This window comes from Ruditapes philippinarum, unplaced genomic scaffold (assembly GCF_026571515.1).
Source record: "Ruditapes philippinarum isolate M1 unplaced genomic scaffold, ASM2657151v2 ctg9_1_1_1_1, whole genome shotgun sequence".
Classification (NCBI taxonomy): Eukaryota; Metazoa; Mollusca; class Bivalvia; order Venerida; family Veneridae; genus Ruditapes; species Ruditapes philippinarum.
The window spans coordinates 193,331-221,195 of record NW_026865571.1 but is presented as its reverse complement, the minus strand read 5'-3'; the positions used below and the strand labels follow the sequence as shown (position 1 = coordinate 221,195).

The 27,865-nt window shown below is 32.8% G+C and overlaps 3 protein-coding genes and 1 long non-coding RNA gene across 6 annotated transcripts in view; 2 read left to right on the top strand and 2 right to left on the bottom strand.

Moving 5' to 3' along the window:
* Positions 1-379, bottom strand: part of LOC132729593 (RAC-alpha serine/threonine-protein kinase-like) — a 33,162-nt gene extending 32,783 nt beyond the window's left edge. For both annotated transcript variants that reach the window (XM_060715375.1, XM_060715376.1), the window contains exon 1: positions 227-379. The gene's annotated coding sequence lies outside the window, so the exon portion shown is untranslated. The remainder of the gene's footprint in view (positions 1-226) is intronic.
* LOC132729594 (AP-4 complex subunit mu-1-like) lies at positions 375-27,865 on the top strand. Of its 2 annotated transcripts, none has more exons than XM_060715377.1 (13): positions 375-523; positions 12,090-12,175; positions 13,348-13,454; positions 15,594-15,690; positions 15,920-16,033; positions 16,665-16,736; positions 21,379-21,438; positions 21,942-22,062; positions 22,804-22,910; positions 23,536-23,627; positions 24,707-24,805; positions 25,987-26,104; positions 26,490-27,859. In XM_060715377.1, exons 1-13 carry the CDS (start codon positions 466-468, stop codon positions 26,685-26,687), a joined length of 1,329 nt encoding a protein of 442 aa, XP_060571360.1. In that variant the 5' UTR covers positions 375-465; the 3' UTR covers positions 26,688-27,859. The 2 variants fall into 2 exon arrangements, with proteins under 2 accessions (XP_060571360.1, XP_060571361.1); XM_060715378.1 differs by having other exon boundaries at positions 419-530; positions 26,490-27,865.
* On the bottom strand, positions 2,580-3,594 carry LOC132729586 (uncharacterized). The gene is made up of 2 exons (XR_009625641.1): positions 3,146-3,594; positions 2,580-2,821 (listed from the first exon to the last, which is right to left on the bottom strand). It is a non-coding gene; the product is annotated as an uncharacterized LOC132729586 (long non-coding RNA).
* Positions 3,618-7,137, top strand: LOC132729584 (uncharacterized). Its single transcript, XM_060715366.1, has 2 exons — positions 3,618-4,916; positions 5,097-7,137. Exons 1-2 carry the CDS (start codon positions 4,721-4,723, stop codon positions 5,393-5,395), a joined length of 495 nt encoding a protein of 164 aa, XP_060571349.1. The 5' UTR covers positions 3,618-4,720; the 3' UTR covers positions 5,396-7,137.

Sequence of the window (27,865 nt, the reverse complement as noted above, 5' to 3'; positions counted from 1 at the left end):
TTGGCAATCATCTACAATATATGCCGGTTAACGTTTTTAAATACTTAAATATGATTCCGTTATACAATATAAGTTAACATACAGTGCGTGTTCAATACTTCTGAACCAGTGCAACCACTCGAACATGTCGAACTGCATGAACTGTCAGCTTGCCAAAAATATTTACTCTTGAGGAAGTTCAAATTATTTTCTAGCTTTACGTCGTCACAAATATCTTTCTACTTACCTCTTTTAGAACTATGAAGTAATTTCCTTCAATTATGGGTGGCTGTCGGTTTATGATTTTAAGTGTGAAATGCAGAAAATTGTAAAATGTATGCAAGATTCACAGAAATTCTATGCATTTCTTTCCAGATCTCGTTACGTTCCCGTTATCTCGTTGAAAGCGAGACCTGTCAATTACCCAAAATTCTAAATTGCCCGGATGAGGATGTAGTATTCTGCTGTGTATGTGAGATGTGAATAATGATTTCAAAGCTGTTTATTGTGTCAAAGGCAGGAGAACTATTGATTGAAAAGGATTGTATCCTGTTCCTTTCAACATTTTCCTCTTAAAATTAATCAAGATAAACGCTGACAAATGTTCCTATTGTTTAAGTGAAAACATCTATTGACAACTATGTCTATGAGCAATCTCCACCCCATTGTTTTCTTAGAAGTTTGACCACGTATATTTCTAAGCATTTTCCAGGTTATCTCTTCTCCTTCCTTCTCTGATATTCAATTGGATAATTGTATTCAATTGGATAATTGATATTAGATGTTATTATACCAACACTTGTGTCTATTCTAGAAGATTATTTTCTAAATTAGAGTCAGTGTACCCGGTGTCGTACACTTTTTTTAAGGAAAAATAAAAAAAAATATTTTATACAGGGAAGTCAAAGTCAGGGCCCGCAAAGTGGGCCCGGGATTTGGCTTGCTAGTCTATAGACTACACGTGTATATTTAAAAGAAAATCAAATAAAAAACAATTAAAAATATATAGAATTCTATACCTATCAATTAAATTTTCAGTGTCAGTTCTAGTTAGGCGCCGCCATTTAGAATTATGGTGGTTTCGTCTAACTACCGGTTCGGCTAACTTAATTTATGAAGAGGTGCGAAAGTGGTTTCGTCTAACAGATGTTATATAGTAATTAAAGGCAAAGTAGACGTGGTTCATATATATAGTGTTTTTATCATCAATATTTTGTTATAATTAGTTTATGACGCAAATATCATTAATGAACAGAATATGTTGTAGAAGTATGTAGAAGTATGTTTATATATTATACTTATTTTGAAAAAAAATTTTCGTTATTTGATAAATTATTTTTGAGTCAAGAATAAATTACAAAAAAAATCAATATTATTTTGTTTGCAAAATTAATTGTTTAGTTAGGGCTTGTTTTACGAAATAAATCAATTGTTTATAATTGATGACAGAGAAAGTTTGTTTGTCTTATCAGCCGATCAGTTAACACTAATCATATATCATAAAGGTGTTGAAATGTTGTAATAGGCGTGCGTGTTTGCCTAAAACTGACAACAAAGTTCCACAGTTAGATATGAAAGTGATGCATGTCTTCAAGATATATCAATATAAAAGGTTAACAATTTACGATTCTGTCATTAGCAATCATGGCTGATAACGTATTTAACTGTATTAACTGCTCCGAGATGGTCACCATGCGGCAGCAATGCTGTTTGTTGACGGATGCGCAAACTGGCAGCACAGGAAGTGCAAGAAAGGTAAATAACTTTCATTTTAGGTTAAATACTTAATGAAATTTAAACTGAGTTTTTTTAAAATGTAATATGAACTGAATTCTTTAACTTTATATTTAATTAGCATATATATGTTATATCTAAAAATTATTGAATATACAAATTTTATTTACAACAATTGTCATTTTCTAATCTATTGATAGCACTTATATAGAGAACTTCATAGACTCATATATAACAATTGTTTCTATTTTTTGTTTCAGGGGGAAGTACTGGTTTGACGGCAGACCAGTACCGACAGATGGTAAACGGAACGCTAGAGTTAGAATGGTTCTGTGACAGATGTGTTAACGAAGCACCCGAAAATACACCAGATTCTCCATTACAAGATGTACTGATGAACATCACGTACGTTGTCCGAGACGATGAAGTCCACCAGATGCAAGAAGATGAATCAACCGTCATGAACACGAATTCAACCTACCTAGAAGACAGATCCTTTCATATCAATGAACGAGACCACAACCGACAGCAGGCCCCTCCTGACGCTAGATTACCTACAGATATTCCACTAAATGATGTAATACTACCAGACAGGCCATTGACTTTCGAACTCGTAGATGGGGGACCAAGCGTGGGGCACCGAAACTCGTCAGTAGTGATGGTCACACATATACTCGTATGGTATGTCGTTAATTTCTTCTTTATTTTCTATATATAGTCTTCCATTACATAGAAATCACCATTAATGACTATGTCATTCTGTTCAATTTATTTTATTATCCCCCGCCGATGGAATCGGGAGGGGGATATAGTTTTGGCGTTGTCCGTCCGTCCTTCCTTCCGTCCGTCCGTCCGTCCATCCGTCCGTCCGAATTTCGTTTCCGGAGTAGTTCTCTGCAACTAATGGCTGGAATTCAACGAAACTTTATGTGAATGTTGATCAGCATGTGAAGTTGTGCACCTGGGTATTTTCGTCTGGATATTTTTAGTATTTTTAGAGTTATTGCCCTTGACTTAGAATTTCGTTTCCGGAGTAGTTCTCTGCAACTGATGGCTGGAATTCAACGAAACTTTATGGGAATGTTGATCAGCATGTGAAGTTGTGCACCTAGGTATTTTTGTTTGGATATTTTTAGTATTTTTAGAGTTATTGCCCTTGACTTAGTAAAATTTTGTAATTTTCTACTTGTGTTGCATGTAACTCAAAAAGAATTTGACCTAGAGTCATGAAACTTTACAGGAATGTTAATCAGTATGTGTAGTTGTGCACCTGGGTATTTTCGTCTGGATATTTTTAGTAGTTTTAGAGTTATTGCCCTTGACTTAGTAAAATTTTGTCATTTTCAACTTGTGTCGCATGTAACTCAAAAAGTATTTGACCGAGAGTCATGAAACTTTACAGGAATGTTGATCAGTATGTGTAGTTGTGCACCTGGGTATTTTTGTCCGTCCGTCCTTCTGTCCGTCCGTCCGTCCATCCGTCCGTCCGAATTTCGTTTCCGGAGTAGTTCTCTGCAACTAATGGCTGGAATTCAACGAAACTTTATGGGAATGTTGATCAGCATGTGAAGTTGTGCACCTGGGTATTTTCGTCTGGATATTTTTAGTATTTTTAGAGTTATTGCCCTTGACTTAGAATTTCGTTTCTGGAGTAGTTCTCTGCAACTGATGGCTGGAATTCAACAAAACTTTATGGGAATGTTGATCAGCATGTGAAGTTGTGCACCTGGGTATTTTTGTTTGGATATTTTTAGTATTTTAGAGTTATTGCCCTTGACTTAGTAAAATTTTGTAATTTTCAACTTGTGTTGCATGTAACTCAAAAAGAATTTGACCTAGAGTCATGAAACTTTACAGGAATGTTTATATCAGTATGTGTAGTTGTGCACCTGGGTATTTTCGTCTGGATATTTTTAGTAGTTTTAGAGTTATTGCCCTTGACTTAGTAAAATTTTGTCATTTTCAACTTGTGTCACATGTAACTCAAAAAGTATTTGACCGAGAGTCATGAAACTTTACAGGAATGTTGATCAGTATGTGAAGTTGTGCACCTGGGTATTTTTGTTTGGATATTTTTAGTATTTTTAGAGTTATTGCCCTTGACTTAGTAAAATTTTGTAATTTTCAACTTGTGTTCCATGTAACTCAAAAAGAATTTGACCTAGAGTCATGAAACTTTACAGTAATGTTTATCAGTATGTGTAGTTGTGCACCTGGGTATTTTCGTCTGGATATTTTTAGTAGTTTTAGAGTTATTGCCCTTGACTTAGTAAAATTTTGTCATTTTCAACTTGTGTCGCATGTAACTCAAAAAGTATTTGACCGAGAGTCATGAAACTTTACAGGAATGTTGATCAGTATGTGTAGTTGTGCACCTGGGTATTTTCGTCTGGATATTTTTAGTAGTTTTAGAGTTATTGCCCTTGACTTAGTAAAATTTTGTCATTTTCAACTTGTGTGGCATGTAACTCAAAAAGTATTTGACCTAGAGTCATGAAACTTTACAGGAATGTTGATCAGTATGTGTAGTTGTGCACCTGGGTATTTTCGTCTGGATATAGGTCCTCTACCAAAATTGTTCAAATTTTAGCCCTGGGGTCAAAATTGGCCCCACTCCAGGGGGTCATAGATTTTCCTTATATGTATATAGTGAAAACTTAAAAATTCTTCTTGTTTGAAGGTACAAGGCTTTAAGTTCAAAGAATATTACAGTTTATGCCATGATTAATATATAAATAAAGCCTTATGTCTTCAATTGTTGTGTTAATAATAACCAGTACTCGGCGGGGGATATAAATTCAACGAATTTGCTTGTTTATTAAAAAATTAAAATTTATCATTTTATTTTTCAGCTGCTTGGCAAGCAATCAGACATGTGTTCCCCAGTTGTGTACTGAAAGGATGTGTCTTCCACTGGAACCAGAGGCTGTATCGGAAGATCCAGGCGGAAGGTCTTGCCACCTCATATCAAGATAAGCAGGACAAACATGAATTTCTCCGTAAGGTCATGTCCCTGCCTTTTCTTCCTAGTGAGCAGATCCCGCCTGCCTTCCGACAGCTGATGGCCCAGGCTATGGAAGTTGGTGGACCAATATTGGCTGTGATGGAGTACGTGGAGAGGACGTGGATCAACGGTAGTTTGTGGCTGCCGATTCACTGGAGTGTATTCCGTGAGACCGTTCGGACGAACAACGACGTTGAAGGTAAGATCCTGAAACAATTATAATACAATATATTAATATATTAGTAAATGTCTATTTGTGAATTTTGATATATTTTGATATATTTCTAAATAAAAAATTATAGGAAATTATTTTTGAAATCATTGACGTTGTGTGTTTACTAAATCAACTTTACATTTATTTCGACATTATTCATTACAGGATGGCACAGAAGGATCAACACACGAGCAGGACGTGCGGACTTGGGATTATACATGTTACTACCATTATTGAAGAGGGAGGCTGAGGTTGTTGATCTTCAAATTCGTCTAGTTTCGCAGCATCTCTTGACAAGACTACATCGTAAAAGATACGCCCGAATCCATGGAGCCTTATTCGACGCCTGGGACAAGTACGAAGATGATGAGATGACGACTTCCCAACTACTAAGACTGTGCAGCCACATTACCGGAATAGGATCCAACAACATCAACGACGGGATTTATGAGGACGATTTTTAAGTGTCATATATATAAAAAAGTGATGAATAAAGAATAAAAAAATATTGCTTAATACTACGTAAAAGCAATAGTGTATACTCTGTAATACTATGCATGATTATAAAGAGATGAATAAAGAATTTAAAAAATATGCGTTGCTTATTACTACAATAATAATGGTATAAATTTTACCTTTTGTGAATATAGGTTGACATTAGTAAAAATATGTTTTACAGGTTGTATAAATGTGTATATATTTGTGTAAATTTTATAAATTATTCTTTTTTTCAGGTTTTACTTTCGTATATACGTATATATATTTATTCATGTATATGTAAATATAATAAAACGTTTAAATCATAGTTTTATATCTATTGAGTGGTGAATAAAGAATTAAAACAGATTGTTGTTTATTACATAGAAATCATGACGTATTCTTTTGAATAATATGCATACCTCATATTTGTTTATATAGAGAAAAATAAAGTATTTAAAAAATATGTGTTGTTTATAATAATTACGTACGTGGATTTCTTATGTTTTTATGCATTGTTATTAATTCTTTCTCTTTCGAGCTTTGTTTTTTTAGTATATATGTCGATTTTATTCCGATTAAAGGCATTTTTTTCAGCTTTAACTATTTGTGTATATATAGTTTAACATAGATTATAAAAATAAACTTGTGTGAAATGTAATTTGTGTTGACTCTTTAGTTTTTTTTTCAGGTTGTACATATAAACGTATATATATTTCTATGATATTGTTTATTCACTGAGATCTTGTGTTATTATTTTATGTAAATATCATTATTATACTAAAGAAAAGAATAAAAAATATGTTTAAATTTTCAATTTTTCTTGTCTTTAATTGCATGAAAATGTGTGATAAACCACACATTAAAACCCGCGATAATTAATGTGCCCATTATACATTATACAATAGCTATTGTTCACTATATAAATTAAGTTAGCCGAAACCACTACCTGTTTTACTATATAAGATCAGTTAGACAAACCGGTAGTTAGACGAAACCACTCCCACCCGCCATTTACAACGTAACTCAATGATAAAAGACGGTGTATTCCGATAACGGAACAAATCTCCACTTTTCGGATAAATAATAAACGTTGAGTGTTCCGAGTGGAAACGGAAGTGGTGCATGAAATATCGAATGACACCTTTAAAACGGAAAAAAAATGAAAGGAATTTTTAACAACTTCCCCGTCCATAGGCTTTGCCTTATTTCATATTAGTTAAAAATTCTTCTTAAAATTGATATTATTTTGAAAATTACATCCATTGCCTATAAAAACTGATGACCAAAACATTTCTATCTTAACTAGGTCATACTTCTAGGCGCACTTGATTTTAAGCAACGGGAATGGGCCAAATATAATAAATAGTGGACTCGGTTCCGCAGACACGGCCATTTTTATACTGAAAGGTTATTTTACATCTTAAACATGTTTTATAAATTATTAACATCACTAAGTCCAGATAAGATATATTTTTTTTGCAAATTTCAGGACTTCAAATAAATTTAATGCACATTCTTACTACAGTATACAAACATTTATTTCCAAGCAGAGTAGCACACAGGAAACATGTAACAGCATTGGAAACATACTTTTTTACCACTTGTAGGTAGTAAACACAGACATAAAAAATTATTATTGAAAGTTTTTTCATCTATTTAGTTATGATTTGTTCGATTAAGAGTTTGGTATTATTTTAAACAAAAGAATCAAGGTGAAATGACTTGACGTTTGACGGTTTGGTAGTTGAGAGAAGTTAATTCATGTGCATATACATTATCATTACTAACAGCAAATTTGCCATAACAAAAACATACATTTCTTTTCAAATATATATTTCATAATAATCTTAACATTAAAATAGAAATTAGCATGGTTTACTTGCTGAATAAGTTCTTTTTATGTGTGACCTACACAGCCATTATATTTACATTTTCGTCTGCACTCTTCAGGGAGAGGCTGGGGTGCAAGATCCCAGATGTCATATAACTCATATTCTGTTGAAAACATGGCAGTTCAGTGAAACACAAACAAAAACTTAATAAATTAATTTGAATTTTCAAGAAAAAAATGAAAAATGGGAAAGTTTGCTGGACTGGGTCCTTTGTGCAATCGGGTACACTGACTCTAATGTTACTTTTTGTTTCTTATCAAAATTTAATGGAAAAAAAAAAAATTTCAAAGGGATGATATTGTAGATTATTTAAAGGTTCCTTATATCTGAAAAAGGGCCCTTTTAACATCCAAGCTTAAGTTCTGAAAAGTGACCATAACTCGATTTCTGTATTGTAATTTTTGTATAAATTTTGCATGTCAATTATTCAGTTCCTTGTAGTGCCCTTTACAATGGTCATAAAGGTTATTTTACATCTTAAACATGTTTTATAAATTATTAACATCACTAAGTCCAGATAAGATATATTTTTTTTGCAAATTTCAGGACTTCAAATAAATTTATTGCACATTCTTACTACAGTATACAAACATTCATTTCCAAGCAGAGTAGCACACAGGAAACATGTAACAGCATTGGAAACATACTTTTTTACCACTTGTAGGTAGTAAACACAGGCATAAAAAATTATTATTGAAAGTTTTTTCATATATTTAGTTATCATTTGTTCGATTAAGAGTTTGGTATTATTTTAAACAAAAGAATCAAGGTGAAATGACTTGACGTTTGGTAGTTAGGAGAAGTTAATTCATGTGCATATATTTCATAACTAACAGCAAATTTGCCATAACAAAAACATACATTTCTTTTCAAATATATATTTTATAATAATCTTAACATTAAAAAGAAATTAGCATGGTTTACTTGCTGAATTAGTTGTTTTAATGTGTGACTTACACAGACACGTACATGTATTTACATTTTCGTTTGCACTCTCCAGGGAGAGGCTGGGGTGCAAGATCCCAGATTATGTCATATCCTGTTGAAAACATGCCAGTTCAGTGAAACACAAATGAAAACTAAATAAATTCATTTGAATTTTCAAGAAAAAATGAAAAATGGGAAAGTGTGCAGGACAGGGTCCTGTGCGAAACCGGGTACACTGACTCTAATGTTACTTTTTGTTTCTTATCAAAATTTAATGGAAAAAAAAAAAATTTCAAAGGGATGATATTGTAGATTATTTAAAGGTTCCTTATATCTGAAAAAGGGCCCTTTTAACATCCAAGCTTAAGTTCTGAAAAGTGACCATAACTCGATTTCTGTATTGTAATTTTTGTATAAATTTTGCATGTCAATTATTCAGTTCCTTGTAGTGCCCTTTACAATGGTCATACCTTAATGATTGCTTCTAGACCTTAAATCAAGAATGTAAAGTAAATAAACTAAAAAGTGGACTTTTCATACTCTGTATCTGTTCAGGTACGTAGAAGGACCACTTCTGATATATTTCTAATTTACAACATTCAAGAGGACAGTGCTTTAGAAATCTGAAAACCAAGTGTGGTGTTGGCCTTTTTGCAAATGTTTGTAAATTGTTTTGACTAAGTTAAATCATTTGATATAAGTGAACCAAGTAAGGAATTTGAGTCCAGTTGTTTTAGTATGGTTTTATTCAGTTCGTTAAAGTGAGTACTTTTGCTTTTTACACTAAGGATGTAACATTTTTTCGCATTTAATTTAATGCCCCAGGTTTAGGCCCAACATTCTAAGGAGACTAGATCTTCTTGGAGTTTAATATGATCTGTTGAGGATTTTTTTCAAGGATTTTGCGGACATGACCCATACCCATGGAATAGCCAACGATCTGAGATAAGCATCTTTTACGTCACTGAGAACAGGAGACCTGTTCTAATAATAGCCACACTAATAAGTTCGGACAAAGAATCTGGATTAATCTCACGTAGATTATACAAGATAATGGCCACAAATACTGTTATCCACATTTTTCTCAATGAAAATGATGTTCCTGGAGCTTAAACTTGCTTAAAGTATGATTGAGAAACATTCTAATGTACACCTTTAATGATAGTTATATAAATAGAGGATATTGAATGAGTGTAGGTTTAATACTAAATTTATTGAACGAGTTGAATAAAATCATATTATGCGAGCCTCTGGCGAGCATAATATTGTTTTATTCAACGAGTTCAATAAATTTAGTATTGAATCTACACGAATAAAATATTCTATTTATCACATATATAAAATAAGAACGGTAAATTGTTAAAAAGAGTCATTTTTCTTTGACGCGCCTATAGTGTAACGCTAACATTAGCGCGCTTTAACGCTATGTTTATAGCGCAAATGACGTGACGTCAAAGTGTTATTACACTAGTGTAATATTGTCTAGTGTAATATCGTTTTTATTAAATGGCTTTATTACCCTCCTGCGCCGCGGTTTATGTGATAAATGGTGATTTAAAAAGATGATCTCGTGGTAAGGAAATAATGAGGCAATATTTTCCCTGCATGTCAATTTTAGAAAAGACAATTTTAGAAAAATGCCAGCAATTGGCAATTTGTTTTTGTATCACTACAGTATTTTGTATATTTATCAAAATTTGAAATGGTGAGATGTATGGTCCGAGCCAATCTCTTACACTTAAAAAGCTATTTACATTAAACTGCATAAGATGATAGATCTCATTAACAAGAAGTGCAGTGCACAAGAATTTGAACTCTGCACTTAATGATAATTAGCTCACCTGAGCTAGCTCAGGTTGAGCTTTTAGGATCATTGAATGTCCGTAGTCCGTCCACACTTGTTCGTTAACACTCTAGCGGTCACATTTTTGCCTCAATCATCATCAGACTGTGTCAGGATGCTTTTCTAAGTAATAGCTAGGATGAGTTCGAACATGGGTCAACTCGGATGAAAAACTAGGTCACAGGAGTTAAAAATAGAAAAACCTAGTGGTCACATTTTTGCTTCAATCATCATCAAACTTTGTCAGGATGCTTGCCTAGGTTGTAGCTTGGATAAGTTCAAACATGGGTCATCTTGGATGAAAAACTAGGTCACAGGAGCTAAGAATAGAAAAGCCTTGTTAACACTCTAGTGGTCACATTTTTGACTCAATTATCATCAAACGTGGTCAGGATGCTTGTCTAGGAAATTGCTCTAATGAGATTGAACATGGGTCTTCTCAGATGAAAAACTAGGTAACAGGAGCTAAAAATAGAAAAACCTTAGTGGTCACATTTTTGACTCAATTGTCATTTGGTCGGATGATTGTCTAGGTAATTGCTCAGATGAGTTCGAACATGGGTCATCTCAGAAGAAAAACTAGGTCACAGGAGCTAAAAATAAAAAAATATTGTTAATACTCTAGTGGCTACTGTTTTGATCCAAATATCCTGGAAATTGGTCTGAAAGTTTGTTTTGATGATTTCTAGGTCAAGTTCGAATATTGGTCACCTGGGGTCAAAAACAAGGTCACACCGCCCAAATATGGAACACTCTAGTGGTCACAATTTTGACTCAATTATCATCATACTTGGTCATCTTGGATGAAAAACTAGGTCACAGGAGCTAAAAATAGAAAAATCTTATTAACACTCTAGTGGCTACTGTTTTGATCCAAATATCCTGGAAATTGGTCTGAAAGTTTGTTTTGATGATTTCTAGGTCAAGTTCGAATATGGGTCACCTGGGGTCAAAAACTAGGTCACACTGCTCAAATATGGATAATCCTTGTTAACACTCTAGTGGTCACATTTTTGACTCACCTGTCATGAAACTTGGTCAGAATGCTTGTCTAGGTAATTGTTCGGATGAGTTTGATGGGTCAGGTGAGCGATCTAGGGCCATCTTGGCCCTCTTGTTAAGTTATTGCCCTTTGTTAATTTTCTTACTTAATAGGCTTGTCCAGAGCATAACTTGGTCACTATAAGTTTGATTGACATAAGCTTTTTTCATAGACCTGAAGTGCAGTACATAAGAATCCATCACAGAGTCCTTCATTTGATCTGTCAGTGTAAAACTTTTATTTCCATGGTATTTTTATTTTTTAGTTTTATTATTCCTGATGTAACATTGTTACAATCAGTTCAAATGCCACTAAAGTTCAAGTTACATGTACATTGTAAAAGCGGTGTTTATCAAGATTATATATTTAAGAAGAAAATGCCTATTTAGTGACAAGTTTTTTTTTTACAAAGTAAAGATGTGTATTGAGGCCAGATCAGATCGTGACATATGTTTAAATATCACTTCTACAAGTACCATAAGCATACATGTGAACAGGGTCTTTCAAATAGCCATATCTATTTGAAAGACCCTGATGTGAACTCTCACACTTTAAGCGGGAGACTCCCACTTTCTGCATCCAAACTTCCAAAGATTTTTCTTAAAATAAGGGGTATTTTCACAAATAAAGAAATCTCCCTATTTTTGATGTCAGAACTTCCTTCTTTGTTTATTGCAAATTCTACAATCTCCCTCTTTTTGAAGAAAATCTCCTACTTGATCATCCAAAAAAGTTCACATGTATGCATAAGCACGATGTTTAGTTGTCCCTTTCCTTTCACACTAAATTCCATTTCCACTTTATTTTCCCCTTACTGTATTAACTGAAAAAGCTTTTTACTCTTTAGACTGGTGAGATGAATGAAATTGATTTTATTTTTTTATGAGGGCGTTCCTAACAAACTGTATTATAGTAGGCTAATGTACAAATATTTGTTTTTTCCGTCTTATTTTTTTTCCTTAATAATATTATAGACAGATATGAGTTTTCTGTGTCACCAGAAATGTACTTCCTAGAGAAACTGAAAGCTTCAAGAGCATCAAGTATACAGCCTCATTTTGTAAGTATCTATTGAATTCATGTATTTGTATATATTACCACAAGACTAAAGTTATCAATAAACTGTAAATTTTGAAGTATTAATTTTGCAGTGATTTTCAAAACAACCTGTGACTCTCTGAAGGGGAAAATGTAGCATGATAAATCAATAAAGGGAAGATATTAAATTTAAATTACAAATGCAACATAGTCCAACATTTAATCTAATTTTCAATTAAATTGCTATGAAACATGCAAGGTACATAGCAGAAGCGATCTATAGTGACAGCTTTCAATCCATTAAATTTATCATACAGCTGATTAAAGTCATAATTGAGCCGCGTCACGACAAAACCAACATAATGTGTTTGTGACCAGCATGAATCCAGACCAGCCTGCGCATCCACGCAGTCTAATCAGGATCCATGCTGTTTGCTTACAGACCCTATAATAAGTAAAGAAACTGATAGCGAACAGCATGGATCCTGATCAGACTGCTCGGACGCGCAGGCTGGTCTGGATCCATGCTGGTCGCAAACCCATTATGTTGTTTTTGTCGTGACGCGGCTCATGTGATGTTAAGTTATGGTTCTGGTGACAAATGTGCACAGTAGCATTTTTGTGTGAAAATTTAACATTTTAGGGGAAAATTTAACTATTTTGGGGAAAGGGGAAACAGCTTGTTTTCAGCATGAAATCACTGTTAAGGTAATGAATGCATTCAACATTTCTTGTGAAATTTCAGCATTAAATACTTAAATGTCTACTAAGGATCATCTATATGACTAAGCTTATATGACTACAATATGGCTGAGGAATTAGTGTCACTGACTTCAAACAACATGCCCCTTGCAGTTGTGGGTTAGGGGCCCACCAGGACTCTGGATTCTTTCATGTGAGGAAGATTTTCAGCTAGCATATGGAAGGATGGTGGTTCTACTAAGATGTCTGCTCATGCCACTTCTAAATCATGAAAGGCATAATTATGACATTTACAGTGTTGATTTGACTTAAAACCAAACAAAAATATGTATATCATCATAGACAGATGGAACATGTTAGATAAACACACTTTTATTTCATTGTTCTGATTTCAGAAAAACAAACTTTTGTTTCATTGTTCTAATTTCAGAAAAACAAACTTTTGTTTCATTGGTGTAATTTCTCATAGATTTACAATAAAATATTTTTCAGTATCTCAACGGAATAAGTTTCTTCAACATTCAACGTAATGATGTCTACCTAGTAGCATGTTCTGCCTCCTCACTACTTCCTGTTATGGTTATTGAATTACTTACACGGTAAAGCTTTACCATTAAATTTTGGGGGAAATTATATGGAATATTTGCAAAAGAGGAAGTAAAAACTTGATGTAAACTCAATTTTTAGGGAAAACTGCATAATTTCAAAGTATTTTTCTTTTGGGAAGACACCTATAAACAGCCCCTGCTATGGAAGCAAAAAAAGACCCTGTTGCCTTAAGTTTATAAGATTGTTACAGTAATCATTGCAGCATGTTTTGTTTTCTTTCTCTTGTCATATCCTGGCAGTCATTGCACATAACTGGCTTTTTGTATAATTTACCAATATTAACCAGTTTCTTCACAAATGACAGACTACTTATCCCATATGATTACTGAATCAGTGGTAAGAGACAAATGACCATTTGACCTAGATCAATTGTCATGGAAACAAATTAAATAGTCCAAGGATCAGTCAGCATTTCCTGGATAATCAATCCAATGCTCTCTCTCTCTATTCATAAATACTCAAGTATAATTATGACAGCGTTATTTGAAGTTATAACCAGATATCAAAATGAAATATAGTATTATTTTTGCTTTCATCTGTGTTAAACTAACATTGTTCTAGTATAACAGAGTCTTTACTAATTTTATTTTAAAAAAAGAATCATTCTTTTTAGCTCACCTGAGCTTGCTCAGGGTGAGCTATTAGGATCGGTGAATGTCCGTCGTCCGTCGTACGTCCACAATTGCTTGTGAACACACTAGTGGTCACACTTATGACTCAATCATCATCAAACTTTGTCAGGATGCTTGTTTAGTCAATTGCTCGGATGAGTTCGAAACTGGGTCAATTCGGATGGAAAACTAGGTCAAAGGAGCTAAAAATAGAAAAACCTTGTGAACACTCTAGTGGTCACATTTTTGACCCAATCATCATCAACCTTTGTCAGAATGCTTGTTTAGTTTATTGCTTGGATGAGTTCGAACATGGGTCATCTCCGATGAAAATCTAGGTCACAGGAGCTATAAATAGAAAAACCTTGTGAACACTCTAGTGGTCACATTTTTGAACCAATCATCATCAAACTTGGTCAGAATGCTTGTCTAGTCAATTGCTTGGATGAGTTCGAACATGGGTCATCTCTGATGAAAAACTAGGTCACAGGAGCTAAAAATAGAAAAACCTTGTGAACACTCTAGTGGTCACATTTCTGACCCAATCATCATCAAACTTTGTCAGGATGCTTGTTTAGATAATTGCGCAGATGAGTTCAATTATGGGTCATCTCTGATGAAAAACTAGGTCACAGGAGCTATAAATAGAAAAACCTTGTGAACACTCTAGTGGTCACATTCTTTACCCAATCATCATCAACTTAGTGTGGATGCTTGTCTAGTCAATTGCTCAGATGAGTTTGAATATGGGTCATCTCTGATGAAAAACTAGGTCACAGGAGCTAAAAATAGAAAAACCTTTTGGACACTAGTGGTCACATTTTTTACCTAATCATGATCAAACTTTGTCAGGATGCTTGTTTAGATAATTGCTTTGATGAGTTTGCACATGGTTTATCTCCGATGAAAAACTAGGTCACAGGAGCTATAAATAGAAAAACCTTGTGAACACTCTAGTGGTCACATTTTTGACCCAATTATTAAGAACCCTTGTCAGGATGCTTGTTTAGTCAATTGTTTGGATGAGTTTGAACATGGGTCATCTCGGGTGGAACACTAGGTCACAGGGCCTAAAAATAGAAAAGCCTTGCAAACAGTCTAGTGGTCACATTTTTGACCCAATCATCATCAAACTTTGTCAGAATGCTTGTCTAGTCGATGCTTGGATAAGTTTGAACATGATTTATCTCGGATGGAAAACTAGGTCACAGGAGCTAAAAATAGAAAAACCTTGTGAACACTCTAGTGTCACATTTTTGACTCAATTATCATCAAACTTGGTCAGGATGCTTGTCTAGGTAATTGCTCGAATGTCAAGCTCGAATATGGGTCACCTGGGGTCAAAAACTAGGTCACACTGCTCAAATATGGATAATCCTTGTTAACACTAGTGGTCACATTTTTGACACACCTGTCATGAAACTTGGTCAGAACGCTTGTCTAGGTAATTGTTCGGATGAGTTTGACGGGTCAGGTGAGCGATCTAGGGCCATCTTGGCCCTCTTGTTTATTTTGTAGTCTGTACCATATATGTAAAGATTTCTGTGGTGTGGTCAATGAACATTCAGTCAAAGAAAATGTACTACTTTTGTATGAGTTACTAGATGATTTTATGGTAGGTCTTTCTATTTTTCATTGTGTTTTGAAAGAATGCACTTAATTTAAAGGGGCATAATTCTACCAAATTAATTTTTCTATGATTCCTGCCCTTTAGAAATTGGTTTGCATTTTAATGTAATTTAACATTTGTATTTAGTATTTCCATTCATGCTGTCATTTTTCAATGTGAATCTGATTATGTATAAAACTTATTTAAGCTTAAACATCATGACTTTGTTATTTAGAATGAGGGTTATGTTCAGCTTGCCTCTACAGAGAAACTCCGTCCCTACATCCAGTCAGCACCAGTGGTTGTTCAGAAAGAAAGATCACCTGCAACAGAAATATCATCTAGAGTTGTAAGAAAATTAAAGATACTAAGTTTCCATTTTATTTCTATAGCTTTTACTTGTTATCTTTCAACTGGTGTTTTAAGAGATATGGTCAAATAAAATGTTTTTTTTAGTTTTACAATTCCGTCTCTTGGATCGGTATTTATCGAATGTAAAACTTTGAAAAAAAGAAATTGGGTTAATTCTTTCAAAGAGTTAATTAAGTTAAAAGTATTGTTTCTTACAAAAAAATACTTAATACTTTGACAGCCTTGCTTGACAGATTCATTTATATCAGAAAGTAGAACCTTACCACAGATTATTTTACACCCCTGATTTATTTATTGCATGTCAACTTGAAATATTAAGACCACGGTATTGTGCTTGTTGATCTAATTTTTGCTACAACTACAAGTATACTGTGCTGCAGCTCCTCATAGTTGGTGGAAGTAAAGCTTTTAAACAAAATGTATTGCTTTTTACAATGTACATGTACTTACCCTCAGCCCCGATACTTAAAAACTAAAAGATTGTGTAAACAAGTTTATTTTTAGAAATGAATATTTATATTATATTATATTTTATGAATATATATTTTGAAATGTCGTGAAAAATTCTGAAGATTTGATGAAGATGATATTATTGTTGTTCTTTTCAGTTTGGCATTGAAACGAAGACAATATCTGGATCAGCATCCAGTAAACCAGTTGTTCAGTCAGGCAGTGAGCAAGTATGTATCCTCTAAGTATTATTAAATTTTCTGCTCTTTGTTTCCAAGACAACATAGGTATTTTCACATATATTCTTATTTATTACTTATCTTGAATCATATACATATATAACTTACGTTTATAAGATTTAGATTTAAACATTTTCTGGTTTGAGCTACAGTTGAGAATGTAAATCAAGCGTTATAAACACAAAGTCTGCAATAATTCTAAATACTAAGAGGATATTTTTTCGTTTGAGTGAAATATGGAATATATTTTCACGAAACTTGATAAAATGCCACATATTTTCACGAGCCGGGACGGCGAGTAAAAATGTGTGGCATTTTATCATGTTTCGTGAAAATATATACCATATTTTACGAAAAACGAAAAAAATAACCTTTTTATTTAATTTCATTATCAAAGAATAATGGTTACAAACCCCATTGCTTGCTACGCAACTGCAATTGTACAGCGCGCAGTAATATATTATTGCATCTTGTTTTGCACGCGATATTTGGCACTACATTATGATGTCACGTAACAACTCTGTAAACGTCTGTACAGCGTTTATAACTGAATTAAAGATATTGGTGTTCTATTTATTAATTTAGACCATTTTCTATCAATCTAGATAGTTTTCAAAACAAAATTCAACAAAAAGTTGTTTTGTAATTATCAGATTTTTCAAATAAAATGGCGAAAGAAGTTCCTTAAAATAAATATGAGTTTTGACTCTGCCCACTTTCATATTTATATTTCATATTTATTTCTAAAAAATATGAAATATATTTGACTGATATAGCACCATATTTCATGGGTAAAATTAAATAATTGTACATATTTTGCATAATTTAATGTGTGCATCACATTGTCAAATACAATGAGACAGAAAAAAATTTGAAAAATGAAAAAAATAACCTTTTTATTTAATTTCATTATCAAAGAATAATGGTTACAAATCCCATTGCTTGCTACGCAACTGCAATTGTACAGCGCGCAGTAATATATTATTGCGTCTTGTTTTGCACGCGATATTTGGTGCTACATTATGACGTCACGTAACAACTCTTTAAACATCTGTACAGCGTTAATAACTGAATTAAAGATATTGGTGTTCGATTTATTTTCTTAGTTAGACCATTTTCTATCAATCTAGATAGTTTTCAAAACAAAATTCAGAAAGAAATCATGTAATAAATAATAATAGTAATTGTTACCTTAGTGCAGCAATGGGTAAACTCCTTAGATAATTTAATAGGAGTTAACCTATTAATGCACTAAGGTGACAATATTGTTTAGATTTATGATCTGGAGTGATATTAATGCATTAAGTTACCATTGGATATATAGTTCAGATATGATAATGTATGACTATAATGGAGGGACATAAAAACTGTACAAATGTATCTTGATATCGTACTTCTACTTTTATTTGGATTCTCATGAATTTTATTAGAAAGGATCACATTCTGTGTCTGCTTTTTGTAAGATCCTAGCATCACCGTAGGGAACGTGTTACAGTATCGCGTTTTTCGGTTACAGTATAGAATTTTCAAGATGGAGGATTATTTACGGGAAGAGAGGTAGGTGATTTTTATTCCGGTCCATACTACTAGTAGTTTAGTTTCTAAAAGATGTTTTTGTGCTTTGCTTGTAAGGAACAGAATCCGGTATCTAGTCGTATATTTCTTCAGACCCTGCACCGCAGATTTATCTCTATATTGTCTCATAAATGTGCAGATTTGACAGTTTAAAAATTTGAATCGAGAGACCAACGCATTTTTCTCCCATTCCGACATTATTTAAGCATGCCTAGATAAAGTAAATCTACAAAACGTTAGTCCATTATGTTTAGAAACGTTTATAAAAGTAAATGACCAGTTGAACCTATTTTCCTGTTGGTAAAATGCGTTTGAAAAAATAAACAATGTTACAGTATAGAGCGAGGTTAATTTTAAAGGGTTACAGCATAGACCTAGCGACTTTGATCCAATGTTGTTACAGTTTATACCCAGATTTCTGTTACAGTTTAGATACTTGCCAAATTTCAGACAAAGTTCGTGTATCCATTATTTTTATGAAATAACTCATACCTTTCTATTTAGTACATTCTTGAAAGGTTGTATTACTTTTTTTCTTCAGCAGAAAAGTTATAGATTCCTATTTTTCTTACTTTAAGTTTCAGATTGAGACTTTTTGCAGAATAACTAATGTCCTAAGTAAGGACTGTTTTCACGACAACAACAGTAACTTTTATCGACATGTATTGAGAGAAGAAAGATTATTGCTTGATTTCATTACACATTATAATAATGCCTATTAGTAATAAAATAGAGAAAAAAGAATCCTTAACAGAAATCCAACACGGAAAACATGAAAATGTTGCAGGCTCAGTTTGATTAAACCTGTTCATCGACGGTAGTGGTAACTGCAAGCTACCGTCCACGCCTCCTAGCACCGGCTTCAGCAGAATTCACATTAAACATGAACTGGTACACTTAAGATTTTTAACATCTGTGGATGTGTTCATATGGCGGTTATCATGGAACCTTCAATGTGACACGTTATTGGCATTCTATGAAAAGTGGCATATTACCCCCAGGTAAAACATTGCGTGTGCCCTAAACGAGAATACAATGAGTGAAACTAAACAAAATGAAATTTTGAGAGGGGATCGGAGGTTATGAAGCCTGCATACCATAGATAAACTGTCAAAAGACACAATTAACAAGAGGCAATACCCTAAGAATGATTAAACAGTATTTAAGTGCGCAATACTGCAACCTTAATTTTTTTAAGTTGGAATTTCCATCTACCATAATGTATTTTGTAAGTATTTAAAAGGGTTTATAAACATTTTCAAATGTGTTGTGTTGGAATTTCTTTAGAGATTCTGTTTAACTCTATTTTGTTACGTTTGGATTTCAACTACAGCAGTAAATGAAAGATGATTTGAAGTCGACGGCCTTATCACGACTCTGTCACTATTATGTACCTCCATCAGGCTCACTAGAGAAGATATTGTAATTGTCTGACCTTAATTTATACTCTTAAACTTTCAATATTATTTTCTTTTTCAGAAACATACAAATTGCTATACAGGATGTCTGAAATAAAAAAAACGACTTTTAATTTAATAATGACAAAATAATCGTAACTTCAACAAAGAAGCATTCGAAATGACGCGATCATCATGACTTGATTTGAATGATTTTGGTCCGAGATGAGAAGATCCTTTAAACATTGCCTTTTTTCAAAATCTATGTTTTGGGTTTTCGTATCCCCGATTGCAACCAACTTAATTGGTAGAAAGTCATGTAAATTTCATCACATTTAGTCAAGTAGTTACTGAGCGGTTGAGATTGCACACACTTGTGTACGTCAGACGGACGAATAGCCATCGGGCCAATAAATAGCCATCGGGCCAAAATATAGCCATCGGGCCAATAAGCTCACAGAGATTTAAAAGTCTATGTAACATTCATACATTTTACCTAGTACATGTATATATAGAAAATATTGAAGTCTAAACTGTAACCGAAATCTGGGTATAAACTGTAACAAAATCGGATACAAATCGCTAGGTCTATGCTGTAACCCTGCACAAATTACCTCGCTCTATACTGTAACATTGTTTATTTTTTCAAACGCATTTAACGAACAGGAAAATAGGTTCAACTGGTCATTTACTTTTATAAACGTTTCCTAACATAAAGGACTAACGCTTTGTAGATTTACTTTTTCTAGGCATGCATAAATAATGTCGAAATTGCAGAAAAATGCGTTGGTCTCTCGATTCAAATTTTCAAACTGTCAAATCTGCATATTTATGAGACAATATAGCGATAAATCTGCGGCGCAGGGTCTGAAGAAATATATGACTAGATACCGGATTCTGTTCCTTACAAGCAAAGCACAAAAACATCTTTTAGAAACTAAACTACTAGTAGTATGAACCGGAATAAAAATCACCTACCTGTTCTCCCAACAAATAATCATCCATCTTGAAAATTCTATACTGTAACCGAAAAACGCGATACTGTAACACGTTCCCTACGGTGAGCATAGAAAAATCTATCTGAGTCAAATGCATTTTCCTGATTCAGAATACTGCTATATACTGTATATATGCGACCATAAGTCAACCTCATCCATAAGTCAAGGGGTATATTATGGCTAAAAAAAGTTGGTATTTTGCTTTGACTCATCCATAAGTCAGGGTAATTTTTCTCAAGATCAAGATACTTTTATAATGGCCCTATTTTTATGCTCCAAAAAGGGAGGGCATATAGTCACAGCTATGTTGTCCCTCTGTCCGCTTTTCTTGTCCGTGACATAATTCTGAAACTACAAGAAATATCATCAAGAAACTACTTCTCTGTGTCAAAAACCTATTCCGAGAGCATCGCCCGGTTCAACCGGCTCTTGTATTTTCAGTTACTGTCATTGAACTATTGGTCAACAAAAGAAAAGACATTTCCCTATATATTCATACTTAGAATTGCTAAAGCTCTGATTTATACTGCACACAATATAAACATACCAAATTTATGTGCTCTTATTGCATTTTGAATGACCATAATAATAAATGTCATGAAAATGTGTGGTATAATTGTGTTAAACATTATTATTAATTGTCATTATTTTGTTTTATTACAGAACAAAAATGAGCTTTATGTTGATGTTATAGAGAGGATATCAGCACTTATTGCCGTAGATGTAAGTATATTCTCTATAAAATAAAGGTTTCATTTCATTTGAAGCGTTGTTTGTGAGTATAATAATTTTTTTCTGAACATATGCACAGCAGTCCGTCAAATGGATTATAGTCGAGGCATCAAACATGAAATGTGATACCAGTTATATTGTTACACCTGAATATGTTTGTTTTGATTTAATTATTCTGTATAATTCCTTAAATCTCACAAGGTTTGAATGGGTTTCTGTGCTGTTTTCACATATAATACTTTTGTTTGTTTGTTTGTTTGTTTCATTTTACGCCTTTTTCCAACAGTATTTCAGTCATATAATACAATATTTAACTATTTTGCTCTGTTTTAAATGTATATTAAGATGTCAGATAAGGTACTCACAAAAAAATTATATCTTACACCTAAAAAACAATTATCTAAAACTTTTGAATACATACATGTATGGCATATTAAGTTTAAAGCATGCTCATTTGATAAACATAGTCAACTTCCAGTTATATTATTTTACAGGGAACTGTTTCACAGATGGAGGTAAATGGTTCAGTTAACATCAAGAATTTTCTGGTTGGGTCGCCACAAGTTAAAATTGTTCTTAATGAGGAGCTTGTTGTTTCAAACTCAAATATCAAAGGTTTGTTAATTATAGAAAATTGTCATAAGATATTTTCTTTTCAATACAGGTTTATAAATACTAACTTACCTAACTTACCATATAAACATATTTTGTGATCTTTTATGACAAACTATTTATTCTTGGTCCTGTTTCTTTAAAGAAATCATTACATTATTTGTTGGCACCTGATGTATGCAAAAAGACTTGCATGAGAAGAAATGTAATTTTTTTTATTTTTTTTTTAAAGTGGAACTGTAAAGAGTTTATTGTCAATTTCAGTAAACAAGATCTGATCATATTTTAAAATTGAATTGTTCCTCCACACAAGGTATTGATTATAGCACAGTGGAAAATTAGCCAAAAAAATTAATATAATTTTAAAAAAATCCAATATACCTTATTTAAAACATGAGCAGAATTATTATGATAGTGTTGTTACTCATCTCCTTCAAAAAGATGTTCAGTACTGAAATGAAATGTATAAGGATACGATTTGAATCAGGGTTATTTGAGCCGCGTCATGACAAAACCAACGTAATGGGTTTGCGACCAGCATGGATCCAGACCAGCCTGCGCAGTCTGATCAGGATCCATGCTGTTCGCTATCAGTTTCTCTACTTGCTATAGGCTTTGTAAGCGAACAGCTTGGATCCTGATCAGACTGCGCGGATGCGCAGGCTGGTCTGGATCCATGCTGGTCGCAAACCCATTATGTTGGTTTTGTCATGACACGGCTCATTTTATTTTGCATCATTTCAGGATATGGTTCAAATGTACAGCTTGACAGATGTACCTTTCATAGTTGTGTGAAACAAGAAGATTTTACAACATCTAAGACACTAACGTTTGTACCACCTGTAGGAGAGGTTTGTATCTTTGATGACACTTGACAATGTGCAACCTGCAATAAAGAAATAAATGTGGTTTATATGATATAGATATATTTTATCTGTTTTGAGACTCGTGTTTAGTTTGTGCCTTTTTGACCTTTTGTTTAGATACAGCTCAAAGTCTCAGCAACGGTGTATGGGAGATAATGCAATTATCTTACATTTCACTTATTTCAAAAAACATTAAAGCAGCACGCCTCCAGATTCACGCTAATTTTCATGAAAATTTTGAAAATGTATTTGAATGTATAATATTGTGAAATAATAAGGAAGCAATTTACACATTATCAATGGCACATACAACCCACTTAATTACCAAAAAGTGGTCAAAAGGTGCATAAAAAGCCCTAACTGCGTTAGTAATGCTGTAGAAATATAATTGTAAATACTGAAAAATCAGTCATTTACTGCATGTAACATGTAAAATATTACTTGAATCTTGAATCATTTTACTTTTGCTAAAATCGTTGTACATATTTCTCTAGTTTAATTTTATCGAAATATTTTGACTCATCTGGATGTGTTTTTCTGTAAAATAAAGTTGTTTTGTGCCTTGACTTGTAGCGTTACCTTTTGTAATACTAATACTGTAATATTTCAGATATCAGTGTTGAGTTACAGTATTAGTGGAGAAATGTGTTTAAATCAGCCATTCAGTTTGAGGTCATTTGTTGGCGATGCTGAAGGAAGCAGGTATACCTGTATGACAAATTATTGCCAGAGCTTCTTGTAATATTTGATAAATCATTGGTTCTTTAGTAGAGAGATACTGTATTAATAGAGAGATGCACTTTAATTGATAAGACTTATTCTTATTAAATGGTGTGCACCTTGCATTTATATAAAGTTGCTGTAATTTTAAATTGTCTATACAGAAGGATATATAAGGGCTCTTGTATGCACCCCAACATTAGCTTTGGTTTAAAACCTGGCCAAGGTGTGGTCTGCAGTGTTCACTAGAAAGTCACACATTTCTTCAGGATCATGGTTTTTTGCCATTGTCCAAGATAGATGCCACTTGCAAGGATGATCACGTGCACAGCTCTTGTTTTACTTTTAAGCTCTTGTTAAATATAAATAGGTTGAAGGCTCTATGTACATGTATAAACTTGTTTAAGAACAATGCCACTTATTATGACAATTGCTTGCTTTTAAGACAGAATATGAATTTTAAAGTTATGCCATGTTTTTTTTTCTATTGACAATTGAGATCAACCTTCTGACAATTGAGATCAACCTTCAAGGCAAATATATGTTAAAGCCCTTGAAATTAAAGAATTAAAAATGATCATATAGAAGAGTTAATGCATTTTTACACTCATTCATCATGTTAGGTTATATTGTGTTATATTGATTTACAATTTACGTAAAATTTTAAATGTAAATAAATTTCCCATAAACAGAGAACAAAAAGCTTTTATTTTAATAAGTGAGGTCCAAATGCAGGTACAAAGAATCTTGCTTATAAAACCAGCATTACAGTAAAGCATATGTATTCAAAACTATGATTGTTTTGAAAAATTCAGCCTGAAGTAATTAAGTTATTGGGGTCAGTCATTGTGGGATAAAAATATTGTATCCTATTCAATTGGAGGTATGAAATGTTCCTCTTCTTCCAGTTTGCTCTCATTTCCTGAAAGGAGGTCCTTTTTCTGATATGATTCCATTAGTTTATGTTATATGAATAGTTTCTTAGATTTGATAAATGAATAGAATAGTGAAACATTTTACTAAATTCTGTCCTTGAGGTTTTGCCTTATGTTATTTTTCAGAGATGTTCGAGTAACTTTGAGATTGAAGAGTAATTTTCCAACCAATATTACGGCTGTCAATGTGAAGGTTAAATTCTCCTTACCAAAAGCCGTAGCAAGGTAATAATTTTTGTTTCTTTATTTAGAAATTACACTTATTCAAATTTATCTAAATATTTTTTTACCAAATAAACGATTCACATGTACATTTTATTTTATGGTTTATGGATGTAACCAACTTGCTTAGCTTGGTTTTGTGTCATTCCAATGCAGAAGTAAAAAGATGAAATAGTTAATTGGCAGCTGTTACTATGTAGGAAAACTACTGTTGAGCCACTCCACTGTTTCAGCTATCAATTAAAATCTTTGTAAAACTATTATCCTTCTGTCATAATTATAAAGTTATATTCTTGTGTTGCTGAAGTGACCTGTTAGATATTAGAATATCTTAAATAGGTAGAGAAATGTTTATTACATGCTTTTCGGTCGTTTATAGAAATATATCAGTGATTTAAAACTGGTAATTTCACTGTTTGAAACAGTGAAATTACCACTTTGATAATTTCACTGTTTTGAATTTAAGCCCCTTACGATGTTTCAGTGAAATACCAGCGTGCACAGAACTGGGTACCAACTTAATGACGTCACGTTGTATTATTATTTGGCACGCTTTTCATTCAGTACTAGGTTTAATGTCTTTTTAAAACGTTTCTTTGCATATAATAAAAAGAAAATTTGTTTAGTTTAGTGTAAGATCGAAATATATTTCACCTTGTGAACACCAAAAGTTCATATTTCACTCGTGGCTGCGCCACTCGTGAAATATACCTTTTGGTGCTCACTCGGTGAAATATATTCCGATCTTACACTGAGCTAAACAAATATCCTCTATATCATTGTATTCTTTTCTAAGAGATTATTTGTTGGTTTTTTTTCTTAAGCCCCGAAACATAAGCAGCAAAAAGGACTTGTAGTACTAAGAGCTTGGCAAACCTGTGCAGCCATGCAGTATTACCAAGATACTCATGTATATACATGTACAGCTAGCAGTGTTAGATTTATAATGGACTCTGTGAGTTTATAGATTTGACAAGGCATGTGTTATGTTTATTACACCCCAACTTCATGGAGGGCATACAGATTTTAACCTTGTCCGTCATTCGCATGGTTTGTCTGTAGGCAGACCATTGGAATGGTAGAGCATCTATGTCCTATGGACTTAATTCTAGTTATAAATTTAATTTAGTATAGGCTGATAAATAGTTTTCATAAAAATGATTGGCAATATCTTGGCATTGCAGTATTTCATCAAAGTTATCTGATGATGAGCAGACGGCAATTATTGACAAAGCAGAGAAACAAGTTGTCTGGACCTTGAAAAGAATTCCCGGAAAAACTGAATCTATAGCAGAGTTTAGGGTAATTTAATCAGCATTATATCTTGATTCATAATTTGATACCTTTTTACTTAGCCATCAAATTTTCTCTTATTATGCTTTGTAAAAGTTGCAACTTAAGACATCTATATTTTTTCTAATGGCAACGTATGATTTGCCTGCTTACTGTATTTCTTCATTTTTGAAGCCTTTTTTCAGGAGGAATGGTTACTTACAAGTGTCAAGATAATAAAATAATTTTAATTAAATACAGATTGCGAAACTGGTTCAAATTATTGTTCTGTCATAAGTCAGTTTTTGAACCTGTTGGATGAATAATCTTGAATTTTTTATTTTTTTGGTAAATGATAAAACGTTTACATATTATGTTTAATAAATACAATGTCGTTAACACCTATATATTACAGTTGATCAATCAAGGAAGTGGTAGATTGAGTCAGCAGGAGATAGATCCATTAGTGTTAGAGTTTGAGATATCTGGATATACTAGTTCAGGATTAGCTGTACGAGCATTAAAACTTCAGGGGACGGATAAAAGTCAGCCGAGAAGACATTTTGTTAGACTTATTACAGCTAGTGATTCTTATGTGTTCAGAACATTTTGATGACTTTTTAATGTTGTAATTAATTCATGATTATAAAGTTAAAATTACATAGAATTCTTTCGAGTTTACAGAAATTTACCCATATAATATTTTATAAAACAGGCAAGAACAAATATAAAAAGGGGCACTGTTACATACATGTACATGAATTCTTCTTTAACATGGTGTTACTTGTTTTTAATATACAGTAATATAAGTTATATATTTATTATGTATATCTTATATTACTATTCACATACCAAACATTATGAAGTGATCAGCAGCATGTAAGATTGAAGGGGGAATCATATTTCTCAAATGGATTTTGAAAACAGTGATTTTTGCCTCTTTTGAATTTTTTTGTTTTCTTGCAATACCATATCATATGTAAACAATATCTTCCTCTTGTTGTCATTTTGTAAAGGCTTACATTTAAACTTAACAGAAATATCACCTTTTTTGAACTGTCATTTCTCATTCAAGAATATTTCCAGGAGTGCATTTTGCCACAAAGGCAAAGAAGTAAAAATTTCAACTAGAGTAGACAATTTTCTTTCAAACTTTGCATCCTGATTGTAACAAATTGATTAAAGAAAAATTGAGGGTCACCATTCTAGTTCTTGAGTTATCTGCCCTTGAAATTGATTTTTTTTTGCTCTACTTCTGGAAACAGCTTTAAGATCCTCTAAGTTTAACCAAGCAGAAGTGTGATATATAATTCAATGGTAATATTTTAAAACTCAAAAAGACAGGAGAAAATCAGCCACTTGTAGCAAGAATTGAAGTACAAAATGTACATGCAAGGAAAACTGATGACAAAAATCAACTAATTTTCCTGTGAGTTGTCTCCCTTTATAAAAGATGTGCAATACAGTCGTTTACTTTTTTCATTGCAGTTTTTTTTACAAATATGCTAGTTAGCAGTAGTAATGAAAATAAGTATAATTGTGCTTAAACATGTATGTTTTTAAGAGTATTGTATACTTACTTTAAGTATTAAATTATTTTCCATTTTTTTATCCAAATCAACAAATATTTTGCTTTTTTGTTTTTATCTTGTTTTTGTACTGATTTATTGATTTAATATTTAAATATAATAGGAGATTATTGTACAAAGGAATGTGAATTTGTACATTGCATAAATTTGTTGAAAAAAACATGTAATATATTAAAAGAATAAATCATATTACAAAGTTATG